We start from the raw sequence: 23,921 nt of genomic DNA, 5'->3' as shown, positions 1-23,921 counted from the left end.
CTCTTTGTTACATACATATTAACTGCTGTAGTTTCCACATTCCAACAGCGAATTTACTTTTTTTTATGTTGCAAGATCCCACAAACAGCAATAAGGACTTACTGCTGTGTGATAAGAGACAACAGTGACTACACTTTAGAATTATTTGATTGGCTGTATAGTGGTTTGAGGAGAAAGTGAGGTCTGCAGATGCTGGAGATCAGAGCTGAAAATGTGTTGCTAGTAAAGCGCAGCAAGTCAGTCAGCGTCCAAGGAACAGGAGAATCGAAACGTCGAGAAGAAGGGCTTATGCCCGAAACGTCGATTCTCCTGTTCCTTGGATGCTGACTGACCTGCTGTGCTTTACCAGCAACACATTTTCAGCTCTGTTTCGTGGTTTGGTTCATTCAGCAATCATGGTGGGTGCCATGGAAATACAAGATTTTTTTTAAGAATGACAGCAATGGCACAAACACGGAATCCATTTTATGCCAATATATCTGGCATGTCGCAGCTGTACAGGACACTGGTGAGGCCAGTTTTAGGATACTGCGAACAATTCTTGTTCCCCTTCCAGAGGAAAGATGTTGGTAAACTTGAGAGGGTTCAGAAAAGATTTAAAAGGATGTTGCCAGGATTGGAGGGCTTGAGCTATAGGGAGAGGCTGTTTTCCCTGGAGCGTCGGAGGCTGAGGGGTGACCTTATAGAGGTTTGCAAAATCATGAGGGGCATGGATAGGGTAAATAGAAAAAGTGTTTTTCCCTGGGGTGGTGGAGTCCAAAACTAGGGGGCATATGTTGAAGGTGCAAGATATAAAAGGGATCCGAGAGGTAAGTTTGTCATATGGAGGGTGCTGCGTGTATTGAACGAGTTGCCAGAGGAAGTGATGGAGGTTGGTACAATTATAATGTTTAAAAGGTATCCTGATGGGTATATGAATAGAAGTATTAAGAGGGATATGGGCCAAATGCTGGCAAATGGGATCACGTCAGATTGGGATATCTGGTCAGCGTGGACGAGTTGGACTGAAGGATCTATTCCATGCTGTATGACTCTATGACTCCATAAACCTGGAGAATGAAGATAAGCATGAGCTATTCAGTTGTTTCATCCTGTCAAGAATGACTGAGGTAACAAAAGCTGCTTTCTATTTTCTCAGTTTCGTTAGGGCCTTCTTGTATGATGAACAACAAAACACTTTGATGTTATCAGATGTCAAGGGAACAAGTCTCAATGTATGCCATAAAAACAAGACATAAGGTGAGCACAGGTCTGCCTTGCTCCTGTGCAGCCAACTCATTAATCAACAGTTGACAAGTTAGAGCATCAAACCTTACAAATATACACTCTGCAGATTTGTCCCGATTTCCATGTTGGGAAATTGTAATGAAGCCAAGTGATCGTCATTCCAAATTCTCAATATGTGCTCTCAAACAGGCAGTGTTCCACATTAGCTGCAAATCCAGAAAGTTCTCCTCATGTTCTCACAAAGAATTTAATAATGTACCAATTATCAGAATTATTCATTAACCATCTTTATAGTCTCTGTCTGCAGCCTGGGGGAATCTTGTGTCTCTCTGAGGGGGAACATTCTATTTGTTACTTGTTTTGTCTTTATTATCAATCACTATGTTTTCACGCATTTGCCACTGTTCACGTTGTCCCTGAATAAGGAAACCTCATTACTAAAACAGAAATTACTGGAGAAACTCAGCGGGTCTGGCCGCATCTGTGGAGAGAAAGCAGATTTAATGTTTTGGCTCCAGCGACCCTTCTTCAGGACTGGTCACTGGATTTGAAACATTAATTCTGCTTTCTCTCCTCAGATGCTGCCAAATCCGCAAGATTCTCCAGCAATTCCTAGTTTTGTTTGTTTCAGATTTCCCGCACCCACAGTTCTTTGTTTTATTCCATTTCTAAATCTCTCTCTCTTTACCATTAAACATCTTATTTAAATATAACCTTGTCACCAAACTTCCTGGTCACTTGCCCTGATATATCCTTTAGACCAGTGCCAACTGTTTATTGTCTGATTTCACTCCTATGAAGAAACGTGAGTCATTTGGCTGTGATAAAAGCGCTAGAGAAATGTAATTTGTTGTTGTAAGGAGTTGCTGAAAGCCCTTTTAAAACTATGAGCAATCCCCAATAAACCACTGCCGTAAAATCCGACCATCTGATTCAGATGAGTCCAGCACAGACCAGGAACCCAATCTGGGTATTAGCAGTTTGGGCACACCAAGTATTTTGTAACTAAGGCAATTATGGAGCATCCAGTTAGGTCTTCTGAAAGATGAAATGTGGAAGTCCTTTGTCCCTCCTTAAAATCTGCAGCCCTCCTGGGAGTGTGTAATTAACTGTGTACTAGTGCTCTGCAGTTTTCTTTGCTATTCACCAGGGTCCACCAGGGTCACCCAGCACCCGAAGCTCTCTCATGGCAATGTGTCTGAGTGAAGTCTCTGCTCACAGTCCACAATGCTGACAGTGTTTCTGTGATGTACCGATATCGAGTAGTCGGTCTCCGGGTCTGCTCCACTTCCAGCCCTGGAACTGTTGGTGTTCACTGTACTGTAAGCGCCTGTCGTGAAAGACCACCCTCACTATACTCTGCAAAAACATAAAAGGGAGAAAGTGAGGACTGCAGATGCTGGAGATCAGAGTCGAGAATTTGGTGCTGGAAAAGCACAGCAGGTCAGGCAACATCCGAGGAGCAGGAGAATCAATCTTTCAGGAGAATTGATGCTTCAGGCATAAACCCTTCATGAATTACAGAAAAACATAAAAGGCAAAGTTAGCTGTAGAGAGGGAGTCAGAATTAAAAACAATTTAGGGAATACATTTTCTCCCATTCAAACCACTTGATGTACCCACTATATCCACTCTATAAGAACCATTCCGAGTTTGGATTCTTGTCTAATTCAGTTTCCTCCACTCCCCCTTTGGTTTCCATGCCTTCGATTGCCTAGGCCTTAAACTCCAGAATTCCCTACCTATGCAGTGTCCCGATAATTTGTTCCCCAACAGGTCTTGGTGTTGCATCTTGCTATCTGGGCAAATCAGACACCACAAATTGTAACACCATCATTGTTGGTGCATTGACAGCCATAAGGTGATATTATCCCTGCAGTTTCCAAGCTCATCCCCTGCTGTTTCTTTCCCTCTTTCTCCACAGATGCTGCCAACGGTTTCCAATTTTATTTCAGATTTTCAACATCCGCAGTATTTTGCTTTTGTGTTGAGTAGGTTCTATGATGTTGCGTACCACGTAGAAGTAGAAGGACAACAGAAACCAAAAGGACTGCAGATGCAGTAAATCAGAAACCAAAACAGAAATCGCTGGAAATGCTCAACAGGTCTGGCAGCATCTGTGGAGAGAAATCAGAGTTAATGTCTCAGGTCTCTCCTCTGAGGAAGTGTCACCAGACCCAAAACATTAACTCTGGTGTTTCTTCACAGATGCTGCCAGACCTGCTGAGCTTTTCCAGCAATTTCTATTTTTGTTTAGGAATATGACAGTGTGGATGCTGCAGATCTTAAATCGAAAACAAGATGCTAACAAAACTCTACAGGTCTTGCAGTATCCTTGGAGAGAGAAGGAAAGTTAATATTTCAAGTTGGATCCGACTGCCAGAACTGTCTTCAGGTTCTGAAGAAGGGTCACACTCAACTTGAAACATTAACTTTGTTTCTTTCTCCACAGATGCTGCCAGACCTGCTGCGTTTCTCTAGCACTTTCTGTTTATATACCGTAGAGATCAGATGTGTAAGCAGATGCAGAACCTGTTTTAACATTGATTGAAGTCGTTTCTCAATGTTGGTGTGGGACTTTCTGACCCATGTTTGAGCTGCCTGTTCTTTTCACTCCTCTCCTATAGTTACCCCTTCTCACTCTAGAGGACTTACCTTCAGCATCTTCCCATTCAGTTCCAACAGTCCCCTCATATTTTGATTGCATATCATACGGATCTCATATGATTGACCTGAACAAGAAACAACACACATATAACCATGGAAACCATTCACACATCTTCAGGTTGGTCTATTGCTCTCCTGACATCTTCAGATATCTAAGGTGTAAAAGAGTCATATCTGCTTGGCATGGCCTGGCTTGATCTCAAATGGGACAGTGCTAGTGGAAATTGGCAAAGTATGCAACATCCAAAGAAGGAAGTTAACCAGAGTTACCACTCCATGGCCTTGGTGCCTCCCATCCAGATAGACAACCCTCTGAGACCTCTCTGCTCCTTGCGTGCTCAAGTCCTAAGCTCTGAAATTCTCTTCCTAAAACTCTACACCTCTCTGCTTCTCTCTCCTCCTTTCAAACAGTTTTCAAAACCCTCCTCTTTGACCAGGTTTTTGCTCACTGGTCTATCCTAATCCCCTTGTATGACACTTGGTGCCAGGTTTTATTTACTTACTCTTCCCTATAGCCCCTTGGGATGTTTTAATAAATTCTAAGTGCTATGTAGATTTGCAAATTGCTGTTGATTAATCCAAAGACACCAATTAAAGTGGGTGAGAAAGGACACCAGGGTTGAGATTATATATAACACTTTCCCAAAAGCAAATAATTTGGCAACACTCAGAATTGTCACCTGTACACAGTGTACGATGTTGCTAACAAGGCAACTACTGTAGTCTCAGAGGGTGAGGAGATAAAGTTAAACAGGAAGAAAAAAGGATTATGTTATGATTAATGGAAGAATGCATGTGTGAATCATGAGAAAGGATGTATTAATTCACTGAGTGATAATGACCTCTAGCTCACTGTCCATGAGGGTGATGGGATTGACAAAAATCAATGATTTCCAAAGGAAATTGGGAGAGTATTTGAGAGAAATAAACCTACAGGGTGTTGGGATTAGAGCAGGGGATTAAGTTGTTCTCTCTCTCTCTCTCTCTCTCGATGGCATGGATTCGTGGGTTGAATGATCACTTTCTGTGCCTCTTAGACTCTACTCAGCAACTGGAAAGAAATGGCAACTCCAGCTTGCACACAGCAGTAACATCATGTTGCAGACCTTTCATCGAAACAAAGTCTGACTGAAGAGGAGGGGTTGAAAAACTAGCGGCTTTTTGCTTTAGAAAGGAGGTGATTGAGGGAGGACCTCAGAGATGTGAAATGCAAGATAATAATTGATTAACAAATCTAATTCAGAATATGACTTCAGGCAAAATGGTAAGTCAAAGTGACATGGATTCAAATTAATGAAAGGCTAATTTGGAACCGATGTAAGGTCCATATTACGTGAACATTATAGCAGACTTTTAGATAGGTTAGTTGGGAGAGGATTTCTTTAGTGAAGGGGTGGTATGCAATGATTATTTAGATGCTTGAGCTCAGATATATTTCCCCTTCCTATCTGATTCACCTGTTTTGCTCCCCATACCTTGGTTAAGGTAAGTGAGTGTCTCCTCATGCAGTTTCACAGCAGGTGATGTGGCTGCACCCAGGACGTACTGGAAGGTGATGGCACTAGCGTCATGGTCTGAAGAAAGAGCAGAGTCTTCATGCTTGAAGAGAGGTAACGGCAGCATGTCACTGAAAGAAGAACCTCCTGTCACTTCACTGAATGGAGTCAAACCTTTGCTATTTTGTTAACATCCAGTGTAACATTGAGACCTGTTCCTTATCGATTCTATCTCTGTGGTGCAAATTTTCTCTTGAGGTTGGAAGAATTAAAGAATTTCCACCTCTATAACACCTTTCACACTCTTAGGATGTCCCAAGGTGTTTTAGAGCTGTTGAGGCATAAAGTTGTAGAATCATATAGCAGACCTTTGGTCCAACTTGTCCAGGCTGACCAGATTTTGTAAACTGATCTAGTCTGATTTTCCGGCATTTAGCCCATATCCCTCTAAACTCTTCCTATTCATATATCTGTCCAGATACCTTTTAAATTCTGTGATTGTACCAGCCTCCACCACTTCCTCTGGCAGCTCATTCCATATATGTACCACCCTCTGCGTGAAAACGTTGCCCCTTAGGTCCCTTTTAAATCTTTCTCCTCTCACCTTAACCCTATGCCTCTAGGTTTGGACTTTCCTATCCTGGGGAAAAGACATTGGCTATTCACCCTATCCATGCCCCTCATGATTTTATAAATCTTTATAATGTCACTCCTCAGCCTCCAATGCTCCAGGGAAAACAGCCTCAGCCTATTCAACCTCTCTGTATAGCTCAAACCCTCCAACCCTGGCAACATCTTTGTAAAGCTTTTCGGAACTCTTTCATGTTTCTCAACATCTTTCCTATAGCAGAAACCAGAAACTTGTACTCGATGCCAGATTCCCAAAGGAGTTGTTCTGATCAGAACTCGCTCCCAGCAGGGGAGAGCAGAGGGAAATGCTTCAGAGATCTCCTGAAGAAATCCTTGCTGGCTCCTGGGAGACACAGGCTAGTGACTGGCTCATTTAATGGAGTACTGAACACCTCAAGGGACTTCATCAGCGAGACTCAAGAGGTGAAGATGATGTGCCTGAAGGAGCACACAACACCCCCAAACAGCTCACCTGCCCAACCCATCAAGGTCATAGTTTTAGGATAAGGGATAGCAGATCTAAAACAAAGGTGTTGAGCAATTACAACTCTCAAAGAGTCAGGAATCTGGGAAATTAATGACCCCAGATTGTGTTGAAGGCCAGGACAGTGAATTGATTTAAGGAAGAGATAGATAGGGTTGATAGATTATAGGGAGTGGACAGGAAAGTGAAGTTAAGTCTGAGGTGAGATCAGCCATGATGATACAAAATGGCAGACCAGGTTCGAGGGGCTGAATGGCCTATGCCTGCTCCTAGTTCTTATGCTTTTATGTTCTTATGTCACCTGGTCCATATGTGGCAGAGTTTGTAGATTGCGCATTGGACTTAACAGCAATCTCCAAATCTATCAAACCAGAGTTATTCTTAATCCCAGCCAAGAACAAGGAGGGTGTTTGAAAGCCATATGCAGTTGTAAAGTCTCATACACGATAATACAAGAATGATCTGATCTTAGCGGTGTTGGTGAAAGAATAACTAATATTGGGAGGAAATATCCTGTTCTTCTTCAAATTAATGCCATGACATCTTCCATTTAGCGTGTGAGGGAAAAGTTCCTCACTTTATAGGTGGTTGGTTAATGAAGTGCCATTATTTACGAAAGGCTGTGGAAGGAAAAGCCAAGGAACTATAGACCAGTGAGCCTTATGTCGTTGGTAGCTACGTTGTTGGAGGTGTTTCTGAGGGACAGGATTTACATGCGTTTGGAAAGGCAAGGATGGATTTGGGATGGTCAATATGACTATGTGTATGAGAAATCATGTCTCACTAACTTCATTGAGTTTTTTGAAGAGATGACAAAGAAGATTGATGAAGGCAGAGTGGTGGATATTGTCTATATGGACTTCAGCAAAGCATTTGGCAAGGTTTTGCATGGTAGACTGGTTTTCAAAAATAGTTCACATGAGATCTGGGGGAGCTAGCCAAGTAGATATAAAATTGGCTTGAAGGTAAACAGACAGAGGGTGGTGGTGGTGGTGGGTTGCTTTTCGGACTAGAAGCCTGTGACCAGAGGTGTGCCACAAGGATCGGTGCTGGGTCCACTGCTTTTCATCATTTATATGAAGACTTGGATGTGAATATAAGAGATATGGTTAATAAGTTTGCAGATGACACTGAAATAGGTGGTGCAGTGAACAGCGAAGAAGGTTACCTCAGAATACAACGGGATCTTGATCAGATGGGCCAATGGGCCGAGGAGTGGAAGATGGAGTTTAATTTATATAAATGTGAGGTGTTGCATTTTGGTAAGGCAAACCAGGGCAGGACTAATATACTTAATGGTCGGACCCTGGGGAGTGTTGCTGAACAAAGACATCTCGGGGTGTAGGTGCCTAGTTCCTTGAAAGTGGTATCTCAGGTAGATTGGACGGTGAAGAAGGCATTTGGCACGCTTGCCTTCATTGGTCAGAACATTGAGTACAGGAGTTGGAAATTCATGTTGCGGCCGTACAGGTCATTGGTGAGGCCACTTTTGGAATATTGCATACAATTCTGGTTGCCCTTCAACGGGAAAAATGTTGTGAAACTTGAAAGGGTTCAGAAAAGATTTACAAGGATGTTGCCAGGACTGGAGGGTTTGATCTATAGGGAGAGGCTGAATAGGTGAGGCTATTTTCCCTGGAGCATCAGTGGCTAAGGGGTGACCTTATAGAAATTTGTAAAATCATAAGGGACCTGGTTAGAGTGAATAGCCAAGGTCTTTTTTAAAGGGTGGGGGAGTCAAAAACTTGAGGGCATAGGTTTAAGGTGAAAGGGGAAGGCTTTAAAAGGGATCAGAGGGGCAATGTTTTCATGCAGAGGCTGGGCATATATGGAACGAACTGCCAGAGGAAGTGGTGGAGGCTGGTAAAATTACAAGGTCTAAAAGTTATCTGGATGGATACATGAATAGGAATGCTTTAGTGGGATATGGACCAAATTCTGGCAAATGGGACTGGATTAGGTTAGGATATCTAGTCGGCATGGACGAGTTGGAGCAAAGGGTCTATTTCCATGCTGTACAACTCTACGACTCTATTGTCCTATGTGAAAAATGGCAGTGAGGGATTTCTCGGTGATATGGTGAAGTCTCAGCCTAGATTGAAGCAGCATATATTTCCTTAAATTAGCAGAACAACGCTGCAAGGTTTTTAGCTTCATTGACAGACTGGTGAACCATGTCTGAAAAGGCAATGGAAGCAGATTCACTAATAACTACCAAAAGAGAGTTAGGTAATGTTTAAACACAAAAAAATTCAGGCATTTCCGGGAAAGGGATGTGGGAGCAAAGCTGATGGGAGAGCTCTTTCAAAGAGCCGGTTCTGGTATGACAGGCTGAATGGCCTCCTGTGTAGCTGATTCCATGTTGCTGAGTCACGGAGTGGGTAGTTTTAATGTTCAATCTCTTGTTTCTCCCAGGGTGATCCTGGAAGTATCACACTTCAGCTCAGTGTCCACAGGACAAGAGAAAATGTCTGCCACAGTGGAATGCTGACACCCAGTTGCGTGGGAACAGACCAAATTGAGAATTTGCTGTGCTGCAGCCACAGCTGAATAGCCCACCTAGTGATCATTGTCTAGGATCATATGAGAAGCATGTGATTTGGGACGAGGTAACAGGGAACTCATGCAGAACCTTACACTGGTATGTAATAATACTTTCAGGAGACGATGAGAGACATTCACTTAAACCAAAATGTAGAGCGAGAATTTCAAAGGAAAATAATTCAATCAGTTTCCAAATGATTGCTCAAGCACCCAGGCATCTCAAATCTTAATTCTCATTAATTAACATCTCAATGCTCTATAGAGAAATTGCCAAGAGAAATTTCTTTCAGCCAACATATTTTAATGTTATCTTTTGTAGAATTACTAAAGCTTTTAAAGTTTGTGATTAGGACGATCCAGAACTAAAATAGATTAAAATAAATGTATCTGTCCATAATGCATTGAAATCATTGAGTTTTTAAGTTTTAGGGCTGAACCAATCGTTTGGGCCAATATTCCAGCGTGGCATTGAGGGACCCTATACTTTTGGTGGTGACTTCTTTCAGATGAGGCACCGGGTATCTCATGATTTATTTTATTGTTGTTTGTATGAGCTTTCTGGGTGTAGATTGTCTTTTACATTGCAATTTCAACTACACATTGAATGTAGTCACTTGTAGCAATGCACTGAAAATCTGGAATTTCTAAAATTGTCTTACTCCTTAAACTTCTAAATTCGAGAGAGTGTGATCTTGGCTTGTTTAAATTCTTCTCATAACTTTGGGGCACAATGATCATTCAAGTAAATCCCTCAAAGACCAATGTATCGTTCCTAAAGGCAGGATTCAGAGCTGCTCACAGTGCTTAGGGCCAAACTAGATCTTTAGGTTTCATGTGAGCTATGACGACAAATGATAGAGTCTAGGTGTAATAAATTATTTAACCATGACTCCCCACCTGCAGCAATCACTCACTCACTCACTCACTGCTGCACCGCAGTATCAGTTCAAGTGATGTGCTCAACTTCCACAGTGGGAATTAAACCTGCAATCTTCCTGACCCAAGACCAAAATATCAACCTTGACTTTAATTTGCATGTAAATAGCACTTAAACAAATCTACTGTGGTAATCATTATGAAAGCTTGTATTTATACAGCTCTTTTCATGATTACTGGATGTTCCACGTGCATTACAGCCAGTGAAGAATTTTTGAAGCACAGGTATCAAAATGTAATGAAATAATGACAACCTATCTGTATTGCACACTCTCAAGTCCCACAAACAGCAATGTGATAATGACCAGACTAGATAACCTGTTTCTGTGATACTGGTTTAAAGATAAACATTGAGCAGGATGCTGAGGATCATGCCCCTGCTCTTCTTCAAAATGATGCCATGTGACCTGTTACATCTGTCTGAGGGGACAGATGAATTCTGAAGAAGAGTCATACGAGTCTTGAAATGTTTAACTCTCTTTCCCTCTCCACAGGTGCTGCCAGACCTGCTGAGCTTCTCCAGCACATTCTGTTTCAGGACAGATGGAGACTTAGTTTGATGCCTCATCCAAAAGATTGCACCTTTTGACACTGCAACCCTCCCTCAGCACTCACACTCCAGATATTTGCTCTTAGTGAGACCTGAACCCACAAACATCCGACTCAAGAGAATGCAACTACGAAGCAATAAAGTACATTGTTATAAACATTTTCTTGAAATAAAGCTGCATTATTTGAAGGAACAATCAATGCACACAGTTTATTTTACAAAGCAAAGATACTCAACATAGCCATCCGTGGGTAAGTGATGTTCTTACTCACCGTCCTCCATTAGTGGTGACATACTGGTGGTAATGCTCTGTTTGAGCTGGCCAGTAATGCTCAGTCTGGTTGTGCCAATACAACATGGTGTTTCTATGTATTTCCAGGGTGGAAAAGTTTCAAGGGCAAACAGGCTTGCTGGGCGTCTGAAGGAGCTGGAACCTGAGCACCCGCACCCCTGTCCTTATATTCTGCAAGCTGTGCCTTTCAACAGGTGCAGTGGGAGGAGAGTGGGTGGAAAGTTCTACACAACAATTTACATGCAAATAGAAGAGAAGCAATCCCCTGGGGCACTGCAATAAAACAGTATTTCAGGTAAATGATCAGTCCACGCCCAGGGAAAGCCTGGCCTCAGCCCAAAATGTTGCTGCAACAGCTTGACTCAAATCCCCAGAAACAAGAAAGTTTCAGTGTGCCATTTTGCAAAGAAGAGTACTTTTGGTTTTGGATTGAACCTAATTTTTGATTTTCTCTTCATTTTGTCCCACTTTATTTCTTCAGTTTGCAGGTTATTGTTGGCAATATTTGCAGAGAAACATTTTAGTTGATGCACTGCCTGCTATTTCCACAGGGAAGCTGAACAGTTTAAACTAAGTTGGTAAAATAATTGGAGCAGAAAGAATGTTGAGTTCTTAAAACATTTAATCACTCATTTTGAGTCAATAGATCTGCTATCCTTTTGGATCTGTATTTCTTCCAGCTCATCATTTTTAATGGATCCTTTACTTGTATAAATATTCCCGAACGCTGTCCTCTTACCATTATGTACTGGTAATTACACTTCAGAAACTGCATCAGAAAGCTAGGTCCAGAGTATGTAAACCAATACTCCTGTGCAGCACCGAGGGAGTGCTGCATTGTCAGAAGTGTCTTCTTTGGACTGGGATGTTAAACCCAGAAAATACAAGCAGAAGTAGGCCATTCAGCCCTTCAAGCCTACTCCAGCCTTCAACATAATCATGCCTGATCATCCAACTCAGTTCCCTGTTCCTGCTATCTTCCTCACACCCATTGACCCCTTCTTGAACGCATTCAGTATTTTAACCTCAATCGCTTTCTGTAGCGGAGAATTCCACAGGCTCACCATTCTCTGGATGAAGAAATTTCTCAACATCTCAGTCCTAAATAGCCCATATTCTTAGACTATGACCCAGTGATTAAACCATGCTTTTATAGAGTCATAGTGTCATACAGCATGGAAACTGATCCTTTAGTCTTATCTGTCCATGCTGATCATAATCCCAAACTGAACTAGTCCCACCTGCCTGCCCATATGCCTCCAAACCTTTCCTATTCATGTACTTACCCAAATTATCGTTTAAACATTGTAATTGTATCCACACCCACCACTTCCCCAGAAAGTTCATTCCCACATGTGAACCACCCCCGTATAAAGAATTTTCCCCCCAAGTCTTTTTAAAATCTCTCTCCTCTCACCTTAAAAACGTGTCCCCTAGTCTTGAAATCCTCCAGCCTAGGAAAAAGACAACTTCCATTAATCCTATCTATATCTCTCATTATTTTATAAACCTTTATCAGGTCACCTTTCAACTTCCTATGCTTCAGTGAAAAAAGTCCCACCCCATCCAGCCTCTCTTTACAACTCAAACTTTCCATACCTGGCAACATCCTGGTGAATCACTTCTGAATCATCTCCAGCTTGATAATATCCTTCCTATAACTGGGTGACCAGAACTGGACACAATACTCCAGAAATCCTGTACAACCTCAACATGACTTCCCAGCTCCTATAGCCAAAGGTCTGAGCAATGAAGGCAAGCGTGCTGAACACCTTCTTAACCACCCTGTCTATATGTGACTCAAACTTCAAAGAAAAGGAATTATGTACCTGCACCCCTAGGTCCCTCCGTTCTAGAACACGACCCAAGGCCCTAACATTAACTGTATAAGCCCTGCCCTTGTTTGTTGTACCAAAATGCAATACCCTGCATTTATACTGATTGAACTTCTTCTGGTGCTTTGCAGCCATTGACCAATTTGATCAAGATCCCTTTGTAATCTTAGAAAACCTTCTTCACTATCTGCTATGCCACTAATTTCGGTGTCGTCCACAAATTTACTAACCGTGCCTTCTGTATTCTCATTTGGGAAATCTGACTTTACATCTTGTTTTGTGGCTTGTGATTGCATTTTGTTTGATAAGCTCCTGTGAAGATGCCTGGGGCGTTTGGCCATGTTAATGATCTGTACAGTTGCAAGTTGTAATGGGCCCTAGTTCCCACAGTAGGTAAAGAGCACAATATGCAATGAGCCACACAGTGCTGAAGATCCAAATTTGATTCCCAGCCTGGGTTAGATATTGTCTGGTTTCAGGATAGCAATTATCTGGAAAGTTAGCAAACAATCAAGTTCCTGATCATTATCCCACTGAAAAATTCAATCTATGCTGACATGCAAGTGGTGATAGAACTTTATCTTGATGCTTTACTCGATGGAATAAAATGCTGGAACTCTGCTGGACATATTTGGTGATTTGTTTGAGTGAGGTATCAACAAGGTCCAGGGTCCTGTGGGACCTTGTCTTAGCCAAGTGCTCCAACTTGACAAAAACTAGTGCAGAGAAACCTCGATTATCCAAACATCAATTATCTGAATTTCAGATTATCTGAACAAGATCTCAAGGTCCCGTAAAAACGGCATTAGGCAACTCAGTATCCTGTTATCAGTTAAACTGCATTGTGGCATGCATTGCCAGATAACTGAGGCATGTTCGGATAACCGGCACTCATTAATAACAGCTTGTTTATGATCAGATCAGTCATCTGAACAATCAATTAACTGAATAAAATACTCCCTGCCTGTCTCGTTCGGATCCTCAAGGTTTTTCTTTTTTGGCCAGCTCCTCTGTCTCCTGGCTGAGCGACACGTCAGTTTGGAAATTGTCATTCTTGTTTTCAGATCCCTGTGGCTTTGTCCCTCCTTCAAGCCCACAGTTCTCCCAGGAATGTGCTTCTCAAATTCTGGGTTCTCACTCGTCCCTGGTTTCAATTATTCCACCAATGGCAGCCAAGACCTAATCTCTGAGATTCCCTTTGTAAAGATTTCCACCTGCCTTTCCTCCTCTCCGTGATCAAGCTTTTAATCTTCTGCCCTGCTCGCTCCTGTCGTTGCTCCTCTCCCTCAGAACGTCAATGCAAATTCTTCATGCCCTCTCTGCTGCAAGAAAAATACTTCCAACTTCTCTCATCCATCCACATAAGTCCCTTGTCCTTGGAATTTGAGGAAATCTCCTTTGCACCCACTCCAAGACTCTTACACCCGGTTGTCATGTCTCTGACTGAAAGAAACACTCCAGCTGGACTACTTTGTTTCCAGAAAATGGCCAGTGAATACCACATACACTTCAGGATTTAGTTTTGAAAAAGATATTTGTTGCAAATTCCTTGCCATTTCCCCACCGTGGGTCTATCTCCAGCATGTAGACTGCATTGGTTCAAGAAGCCAGCTGTTTCTATGTCTTATGATCTTATACTCCACAACCACCTGTTGAAGGAGCAGCGCTCCGAAAGCTAGTGTTTCCAAATAAACCTGTTGGACTATAATCTGGTGTTGTGTGACTTTTTAACTTTGTACACCCCAGCCCAACACCGGCATCTCCAAATCTTAAATGTACTCAATAGCCTGCACTATCTGGTAAATGAATCCAGTTCACCAGAATGGAAATCTTACATGATACCACTGTTCCAGAGTCCATTACTGTCACTCAGTGGTGACATAACTAATGATACTGGCTGCTTTTTTATCCCTGCTGATATGTACATTGTACAACCTCTGGAATATGACTTGGGTTTGCCTGCTTGGTAGTTTTCCTTGCTCAGGAATCTGCTTCTTCTGACAGGTTGGTTTGACAAATGTGCAGGTCAAAGTAGAGTTTGGAGTTGATACCCACTGATACCAGATGGGGTAGCAGTTAGCTGTTTTCCCAGAATCAAACTTTCATGGCACTCCTTGAATGTAGTACCTGTCACTGGTCCCCACCAATAACCACCCACTGTGCTGGAATGTACTAATAGATTGATGCTTGATAAGGGAGATGGATGAGCACAGGAGGGTGGGAGTGAGGTGAACGCAACATCACACCATTGGTCTTGTGGTCTAGAATGTTCATGGGCAGGGAATGGTTACTTGGAAAGTCAGACAACCTCTGACTGCAGGATGACTCAGAATCTTCAAGAGGAGTAGGAATATTGGAGAGAGAAGTTATAATGAGTAGTGCATGCAGAATAGTGACCATTTATTATTTGTGAATTGACGCTGCTACTACACCTCATTCTTGTTGAATAAAGTACACGAACATCAGTCTTCTGATTTGAAGAAATGCTTTTGCCATATGCTGACATACATGGAAGGGTTAATTCTGTGAATGGTCATCCCTTTAAAAATGACTTACTCTGGCGTCTGCTACAATGACCTATTGTACAAAGGATCTATCCAGTGGAATCAGTATGTTCTGCATGATTGTGCTCAAGGGTAAACATAACAGGTATTTACATCCAAATAATAGGTATCAGGTTCTAAATATCAAAGAGCTTTTTCTCTAAACTGGGAATTACCATGTGATACTTTCTACATGAAGCTGTATCACAAGAGACAAGTAAGCTCCTTCAGCTGGATGTTTAAGTGTGTAGGCTGTAAGAGATATCCTTTACCTGAAGGTATTGACTCTTGTTGTCCAGTGGTAACCTAATTGTCCATTTAGCCAGTATGTGTCTGGGCACTGACTCTTCTCAGGCCAGTTGGCTACTGACACCATTGAAGGTGAACCCAATTTTCATCCAATATGGACATTTTGGGTTAGGGGCCATTGAGCACAGACCAGGAGTAGGAATCCAGCGCATTTACCAAAGGGTAGTTTATAATATGGATGAGAATATGTATCAGAGACTTTGAACTGCAGGCTTCATCACAACAGCATAATCACCAATAACTCTGTTGTCTACTAAGTACGCCCAGATGATGCAGAGAATTCACCTCAAACAATGTTATTGGTGGTTCTGAGGCAGCATCTACATGTAGTCCAAGTTTTGGAATCATAAAAATGCGTTCAGAGGATAACACAAGGACCTTGGTATCAGCACAGATGTCAGGATCACTGAAGACTCCCCTCCTTAGGTGTCCAAATGTAGTGCTTGCAGATTGGATGCAATGTGAATCTCCACAACAATGTCAGCCCTAGATGTAAGATAGCTTCCCAGGTATGGAAGATGTTCCACATTTGGGACGGTTTCTCCATTAATCTTACTGGAAGGATAGACCCGGAACCTGACCTGGGACAGTTTGAAGAAGGATTTGAGGCTGAGACCAATTCTTTGGTATGCTTCCATGTAGGCTTTTACGTAAGGCATGTTGATTATTTGAGAGCAGAGCTGACATGGTCAATTGTATACTGAAGATCCACAAGCAAGGTCAGAGTCATATTCTTCTTGGCTTTCAATGGGTTGATCGTGAGGTCCTGTCCATTCTGCCGAGAACGTCCACACCAATGGGAAGCTTGTTCTTGACAAGATGAAGATGGAGAAAATGGTGGATATGATGACTTGCCCCTAGTCTTGACCACAAAGGTCTATCATATTACCATTAGTGAGGACTGTCATCTACATCTTATCATGGAAGGGACAGAGAATGTTGATGAATTTCACTGGACAGCCAACCTTGAACAAGGTCTTCCTAAGTGATTGAGTCAAAAGCCTTGATCAGATCAATGAAGGCCAATAGGGTCATTGGTGTTGTTCCTGGCATTTTTTATTTGAGTTGCTGAGCTGTGAAAATCATGCCCATAATTCCACAGTTGAAATTCTCACTAGCTTTCAGGAAGGATCTCGTCCGAGACTGGGGGAAGGTACCTCACAAGGTTTCAAGTGATGAGAAGAGTAGGGAGGTTCATTGGGGATGACTACACTTCTTGAGATCAAAGCCCCAGGATGCTATTCAAACAAATGGACTTTGCAAAGTTTAATCACCAAACCATTGAGGGAAATATACATCTGGTCATTCGGTATTAATTTGTAAAATGCGACTTTGTGAAGGTAAAGGAAGATGTGGCATTCCTACAACATCTTTCTTGACCTCAGGAGATCCAGCCAAAAAAGTACTTTTAAAATATTATGGGTTTTTTTTTGCAATGTGGGAAACATAATAGCCAATTCACTTAGAGCGAGTTATTACAAGCATCAAAGTGACATTGACTAGTTGGTCTGTTTTGGTAAGTGATAAATATTGACCTGGACTCCAAGCAGAACTTTGCTGCGAGTCTTCAAAATAGTGTCATGAGATCTTTTTATGCTGATCTCAGAGGGATCAAAGAACATAGAGCAGTACAGCACAGGAGCAGGTCCTTCATCCCAGCATGGCTGTGCCAACCATGCTGCCATTTCAACTAATCCCATCTGCTTCAACATGATATGTATCCTTCTATTCCCTGCCTGTTCATGTGCCTGTCTAAACTTCTCTTTGACTTTGCTAACAGATCTACAATCCTCCTGTACTTCTCCAGAATCCAAGGATTTTTGGAAATTATAACTATCTCTGCAGCGACCTCTTTTAGGATCATCAGATGCAAGCCAACAGGGCCAGGGGGCCCCATTAGTTTGTCTAATTCTACTTCTCTAGCAGTTAAGCATCTTCTCTAAATCTTCTTTAGATCTTGTGCACGAGATACAGGAGGGATGATAGTAGTAATGTTTTTATAGAGTATGTGGCAAGGACTTGGAACTCGCAGTACATGAGAGTGGTGGCAGTGCAGGCAATTAGTGATTCCAATAGGAAATTCGATGGTAACTTGAGTAAACTAAATTACAGGGCAGTGGGATTACAGCAGGGCTATGGGGTTACAGCAGGGCTATGGGATGACAGCAGGACTACGGGTTATAACAGGGCAATGGGGTTACAACAGGGCTATGGGGGTACAGCAGGGCTATGGGGGTACAGCAGGGCAATGGGGGTACAGCAAGGCAATGGGGGTACAGCAGGGCTATGGGGTTACAGCAGGGCAATGGGATTACAGCAGGGCAATGGGGCTATTACTGATGAAGGGCTTTTGCCCGAAACGTCGATTCTCCTGCTCCTTGGAAGCTGCCTGAACTGCTGTGCTTTTCCAGCACCACTCTAATCTATGGAGTTACAGCAGGGCTATGGAATTACAGCAGGGCAATGGGGTTACAGCAGGGCTATGGAGTTACAGCAGGGCTATGGAGTTACAGCAGGGCTATGAGGTTACAGCAGGGCTATGAGGTTACAGCAGGGCTATGGGGTTACAGCAGGGCTATGGGGTTACAGCAGGGCTATGGGGTTACAGCAGGGCTATGGAGTTACAGCAGGGCTATGGAGTTACAGCAGGGCTATGAGGTTACAGCAGGGCTATGAGGTTACAGCAGGGCTATGGGGTTACAGCAGGGCTATGGGGTTACAGCAGGGCTATGGGGTTACAGCACGGGTATGGGACACTGGCTGAATTGCTCTATAGAGAACCAATGTGCCAAATGACCTCCTTCTACATGATAACACCCTATGTTTTGATCACACTGGACAAGATGCAGTCACCGGCGTCAGAGTTACAAATCCAAATTATCAAAGGGTTGCAGGTACATTTGCAGTTTCTCTGTTAACTTGTCCATTCTGCAGGGCAAACTAGATGGAGCCAAGACTTATCTAGTACCATATGCATTCAGGATGCAATCCATTCTGTATCATAAAATCAACATTTGCATCTGCAGGTTTTCTGATTTCAGTGCCGGTGACTCATGCTATCCCATTGGCTGAGATTTTTCAATAGTGCTGTCTGTTATGAGTTTCTTTTCATTGTGATAAGAGCCATTGCTTACACTCTTTTCCTCTGTCTCCACATTACACACACTGTTTTGGAAACATGGTGGCTTGAGACTGTGTTTACATTACAAACACCAGTAAGTGTAACAGAGTGAGATTCAACGGTAAGTTCCTCCCGAATACAGTCGATACAATCTCATCCAGTTACAGCTGGAACTCTTAACCTCAGACACTGGGCAACAGCTCCAACATCCTGGAATATTGTGTCCAATTCCAGGCACCGCACTTTAGAAAGGATGTCAAGGACTTGGAGAGGGGACAAAAGAGATTTATCAGAAATGTACAAGAGGATGTAAAATTAGCTGAGTGATAGGGAACAGAGAATAATGGGCAATAGATATTTTTTGGGCTGGAGGAAAGTTTGTAGAGGACTTCCCCAGAGGTCAGTATTGGAACCCTTGCTTTTCCTGATACTTTAATAATAAAATGCAAGAGACAGGTTTGCAGAAGGCACTAAACTTGGAAGAATTGTGAGCTGCGAGCAGGACAATGTGCGACTCCAAAAGGACATTGACAAGTTGGTGGAATGGATGGATGGGTGGTAGGTGGGAAAAGTGTAATGTGATATGTTTTGTTTGAAAGGACATTGAAAGACAATAAAAAATAGAGCATGAATTCTGAAGGGGGTGTACGAGCAGAGGGAACTGAGTGCATATGGACACTGATCATTCAATGTGTCAGGCTAAGCAGAGAGAGCAGAAAGTAAAGCATACAGTATCTGCTTTATTAATCCAGGTATGGAGTAAGGAGATGATTTTGAATTTGTCTAATACGTTTGTTCGGCAGCAGCTGGAGTATTGTGTGCAGTTCTAGGTTGCATATTGTAGGAAAGTTACAAATGCATTGTTGAGAGCGCAGGAGCAATGATTTTAGGATTGAGAAACTTCAGATCTGAGGATACATTGAAGAAATTAGGCCTGTTCTCCTTGGAGAGATGAATGCTCAGAGGAGATCTGATAGAGTTTTTCAAAAGCATAAGTGGGCTGGATAGAGTAGGTAGGATGAAACTATAGGAAGGATGTGGATGCATTGGAACGGGTGCAGAGGAGGTTTACCAGGATGTTGCCTGGTATGGTAGGAAGATCGTATGAGGAAAGGCTGAGGCACTTGGGGTTGTTTTCATTGGAGAAAAGAAGGTTTAGGGGTGACTTGATAGAGGTGTACAAGATGATTAGGGGTTTAGATAGGGTTGACCGTGAGAACCTTTTTCCATGTATGGAGTCAGCTATTACGAGGGGGTATAGCTTTAAATTAAGGGGGGGTAGGTATAGGACAGATGTTAGGAGTAGGTTCTTTACTCAGCGAGTCGTGAGTTCATGGAATGCCCCGCCAGTAGCAGTGGTGGACTCTCCCTCATTATGGGCATTTAAGCGGGCATTGGATAGGCATATGGAGGATAGTGGGCTAGTGTAGGTTAGGTGGGCTTGGATCGGTGCAACATCGAGGGCCAAAGGGCCTGTACTGCACTGTATTCTTCTATGTTCTATGTTCTATGCTCTGACTTATGAAAGATAAAGGACAGGAGGGCATAGGTTTAATGTGATTTGCAAACAAAGCATGGGTGATATGAGAAATAAACATTTACCCTCACCATGAGTTCAGTATGGAATGCACTGCCTGGAAGTGCGGTGGAGGAAGGTTCAGTTGAAGCATTCCAGAAGGGAATTGGATGATTATTTGGATAGGAACAAGGTGCAAGGGTTTGTGGAAATGTCAGGAAATAGGTACTAGGTAATGATCCTCATTTACTGAGCCAGTGCAAGCATCAGGGCCGAATGGTTCCCTTCCGTGCTGTAACACTTCGGTGATTCCATAATTCTGAGATGAAGGACTTCACTTTTATAAGGATACTGGGGAAGCTGGGTTTGTTCTCCCTGGAGCAGGATGGAAGATTTGGTGCTCAAGACCATGAAGGGTTTTGACATAATAAATAAGGAGGAAATATTTCCAGTGGCAGGAATGTCTCTAACTGGAGGACTCAGGTTTAAGATCATGTGCAAAAGTGCGCAAGATGAGATACAGAAAACCATCTTTATCCTGCAAATTGTGAAACCCGTGATGCCCTCTCTGAAAGGCTGGTAGAGGCAAATCCAATAATAAATCACCAAAGATCCTTACTCAGCACCTTCCAAACTTACAACCACTTCCAACTAGAAGGCCAAGGGCAACCGATACATAGGATATGCTACCACTTGCAATTTCCTCTCCAAGACACTCACCATCCTGACTTGGAAATATATCTCTGTTCCTTCAGTGATGCTGGGTCACAACCTGGAATTCTCTCCCTCAAAACATTGTCGGTCAACCTACAGCACACGGACTCAGCGGTATAAGGAGGCAGCTCACCACCGCCACCTTCTCGAGGACAACCAGGAATGGGAAATAAACTCTGGCCCAGCCAGTGACGCTGACATCTCATGAGTGACTAAAAAAGATTAACTTTCAAAGGGATTTGCATAAATCGTTGAAAGGGTGAGAAAACATTATATGGCTATGGGGATTGAGCAGGGTGTGGGTAGCTCCCTCAGTAGACCAAATAACCTTTGTCTCACTCCAAGATCCAATTTTTTTTTTAACATTGAGCACCACCTCCAGGGCAGGGGATCCCAAATTTCCTGAGAAGGTGCTTCTATGTCAGAGCTAACGTCTTTTGGATGAGACATGAAACTGGGTAGATGACAAAGATCCCTCAGCAAACATTTACAGAACAACAGAGTGACCTCCTGGTGTCCTGGCCAGCAACTAGCACTCAATCAATGCCATTGAAAACAGATGATCCTGGTCACACATCACATCCAGTTTGTGGGATCTTGCTGTGCACGTCTCTTTGCTGTTGCAGGACCTCAGGATGCCCTGATGTTGTGTAAAGTGGTACATCGCTGCAGTATTGTGGTACAGGTATTTTTCATTTTCAATTCCTAACTTTCACGGATCTCAGAACATTGAGTTTTGAGGTAGACGACCAGGGAGGTATTGCATTCAGAACATCAAGGCCATTCGCTTTAATCATTCAGTACTGGGAGCTGGGATCCAATTTTGAACCTCTCTCCATCTAACCCTCATTATGTTTTCCCACTTGTTTCTCATTCATTTGTTTATCGGGCTCCCCCTTCCATTTATTGGTGCCACTTGTAACAACTGCTCCTTGGAGTAGCAAGGGCTATTTTTTTGTTGAATCTTTCAACTTGCTACTTACTTTTTATCTTTTCAATTGCTTTGGTCCCTCACTTCCACCCTACCTTCCTGCTTTCCGTCACCACCCCCCAACACATCTAAAGGCACTGATTGTTAAAGAAGGCAGCTCACCACCCCCACTGTCTCAAGGGCAATTATGGATGGGCATTGACCAAAATTGGAGGTGTAGTGGACGGTGGTTGCATCAGATCACAACGGGATCTTGATCAGATGGGCCAATGGGCTGAGGAGTGGCAGATGGAGTTTAATTTAGATAAATGCGAGGTGTTGCATTTTGGGAAAGCAAATCAGAGCAGGACTTATACACTTAATGGTAAGGTCCTCAGGAGTGTTGCTGAACAAAGAGACCTTGGAGTGCAGGTTCACAGTTCCTGGAAATTGGAGTCGCAGGTAGATAGGATAGTGAAGAAGGCATTTGGTATGCTTTCCTTTATTGGGCAGGTTTTGAGTATAGAGTTTGGGAGGTCATGTTGTGGCTGTACAGGACATTGGTTAGGCCACTTTTGGAATATTGTGTGCAATTCTGGTCTCCTTCTTATCAGAAGGATGTTGTGAAACTTGAAAGGGTTCAGAAAAGATTTACAAGGGTGTTGCCAGAGTTGGAGGATTTGAGCTATAGGGAGAGGCTGAATAGGCTGGGGCTGTTTTCCTTGGAGCTTCAAATGCTGAGGGGTGACCTTATAGAGGTTTATAAAATCAGGAGGTGCATGGATAGGGTAAATAGACAAGGTCTTTTCCCTGGAGTGGGGGAGTCCAGAACTAGAGGGCATAGGTTTAGGTTGAGAGGGGAAAGATATGAAAGAGACCTAAGGGGCAACATTTTTGTGCAGAGGGTGGTGTGTGTACGAATGAGCTGCCAGAAGAAGTGATAGAGGCTGTACAATTGCAACATTTAAAAGGCATCTGGATGGGTATATGAATAGGAAGGGGTTGGAGGGATATGGACCGGGTGCTGGAAGGTGGGACTAGATTAGCTTCGGATATCTGGTCAGCATGGATGAGTTGGACCAAAGGGTCTGTTTCCGTGCTGTACATCTCTATGACTCTATTACTGCTCGTCCAGCCTGTGACACCCTCACCCCGCGAATGAATAATTTAAAAAAGCCTGTACTGCTGCCTGCGACATCGAGACTAGAAATCTTCCTTCAAGTGATCATTTTGCAGGAATGATCTCGGTTGGTATTCAACCACAGGAGACATCACACTTGTTCCATTCTTGCCGGGAGGGGGGCTTTCCAGCACAAATCCCTGGATGAGGATCTGAAACAGAAATCTTACAGAAATCTGATGCTGAAAACCCTGGCTGATTATCCGCCGCTCTCTAACCATGGCCCGTTGTAGCTTCCCAACCCGAATTCAACAGGAAAGGGAATGAATGTGGGACCACATGAGTTTTAACATAGCTCTCTCTCTCTCTCTCTCTCTCTCTCTGTCTCTCACACAGACACACACTCTGTCTCTGTCTCTATATCACTTTGTCTCTAATTGCCATTTGTCCCCTTCTTCTCCATCTTCTCTCCCTTTTGAACAGATTAACATCAAGATGTTTGAGGAAAGAACTTCAGGGCAAAATCATCATCCTTTGCTGTTGCCACAGTTACAGTGGATGCCCCTGTGTGCCTTCACATGAAGATGGAAAGACAAATGCAGTCCCAGTGTTCACCTTAACAACTGGATTTAATTAAACAGACTTAAAAGATTAAACTCATTCTGGGTACATATACTTTTCAAATGCTCAAGCCAATCACCACCAATGGGTTTGAGAAATCTCTTCCTAATGAGGAATAATAATTCTCATTTTCCTTGAGGATTCCTCTGGGATTCATATTCATTCCCAACCTGTGAAACACACACAAAATAATTATATTTTTATGTTGCTTTCTCCGACAAGTAGAAATAGCTGCAGGTTATTGACTTTAAACCTTTGAGGAAAGACATCAACTGTATAGCGCTGTTTTAATTAACTCCCACTGGGATTCCAAACTTTTATATTCCCTTTGTTCTATTTTAAACACTGGTAGTGAAATTATTCTTTTTTTCATTTTTATTCTATCCCACTTTATCAGTTTAATTCC

At 42.8% G+C, this 23,921-nt stretch overlaps 1 protein-coding gene across 3 annotated transcripts in view; it reads right to left on the bottom strand.

Moving 5' to 3' along the window:
- The window catches only part of LOC122539798 (transcription factor CP2-like), a 40,704-nt gene extending 29,763 nt beyond the window's left edge, over nucleotides 1-10,941 (bottom strand). Inside the window, exons 1-4 of one of the 3 annotated variants that reach the window (XM_087977775.1) lie at nucleotides 10,807-10,941; nucleotides 5,352-5,521; nucleotides 3,883-3,959; nucleotides 2,481-2,586 (exon numbers count right to left, since the gene is read on the bottom strand). In XM_087977775.1, coding sequence (XP_087833901.1) covers nucleotides 2,481-2,586; nucleotides 3,883-3,959; nucleotides 5,352-5,521; nucleotides 10,807-10,892 — 439 coding nt within the window. In that variant the 5' untranslated portion in view covers nucleotides 10,893-10,941. The remainder of the gene's footprint in view (nucleotides 1-2,480; nucleotides 2,587-3,882; nucleotides 3,960-5,351; nucleotides 5,522-10,806) is intronic. The other 2 variants (XM_043674859.2, XM_043674860.2) reach the window with 2 other exon arrangements.
- Nucleotides 10,942-23,921: the final 12,980 nt, after the last annotated feature.

Source organism: Chiloscyllium plagiosum, unplaced genomic scaffold (assembly GCF_037043375.1).
Source record: "Chiloscyllium plagiosum isolate Xiang-an unplaced genomic scaffold, Cpla_swu_hap1 HiC_scaffold_32, whole genome shotgun sequence".
Taxonomy (NCBI): Eukaryota; Metazoa; Chordata; class Chondrichthyes; order Orectolobiformes; family Hemiscylliidae; genus Chiloscyllium; species Chiloscyllium plagiosum.
Note: the sequence above shows the minus strand (reverse complement) of the source record. Positions and strands in the feature narration are given on the sequence as shown.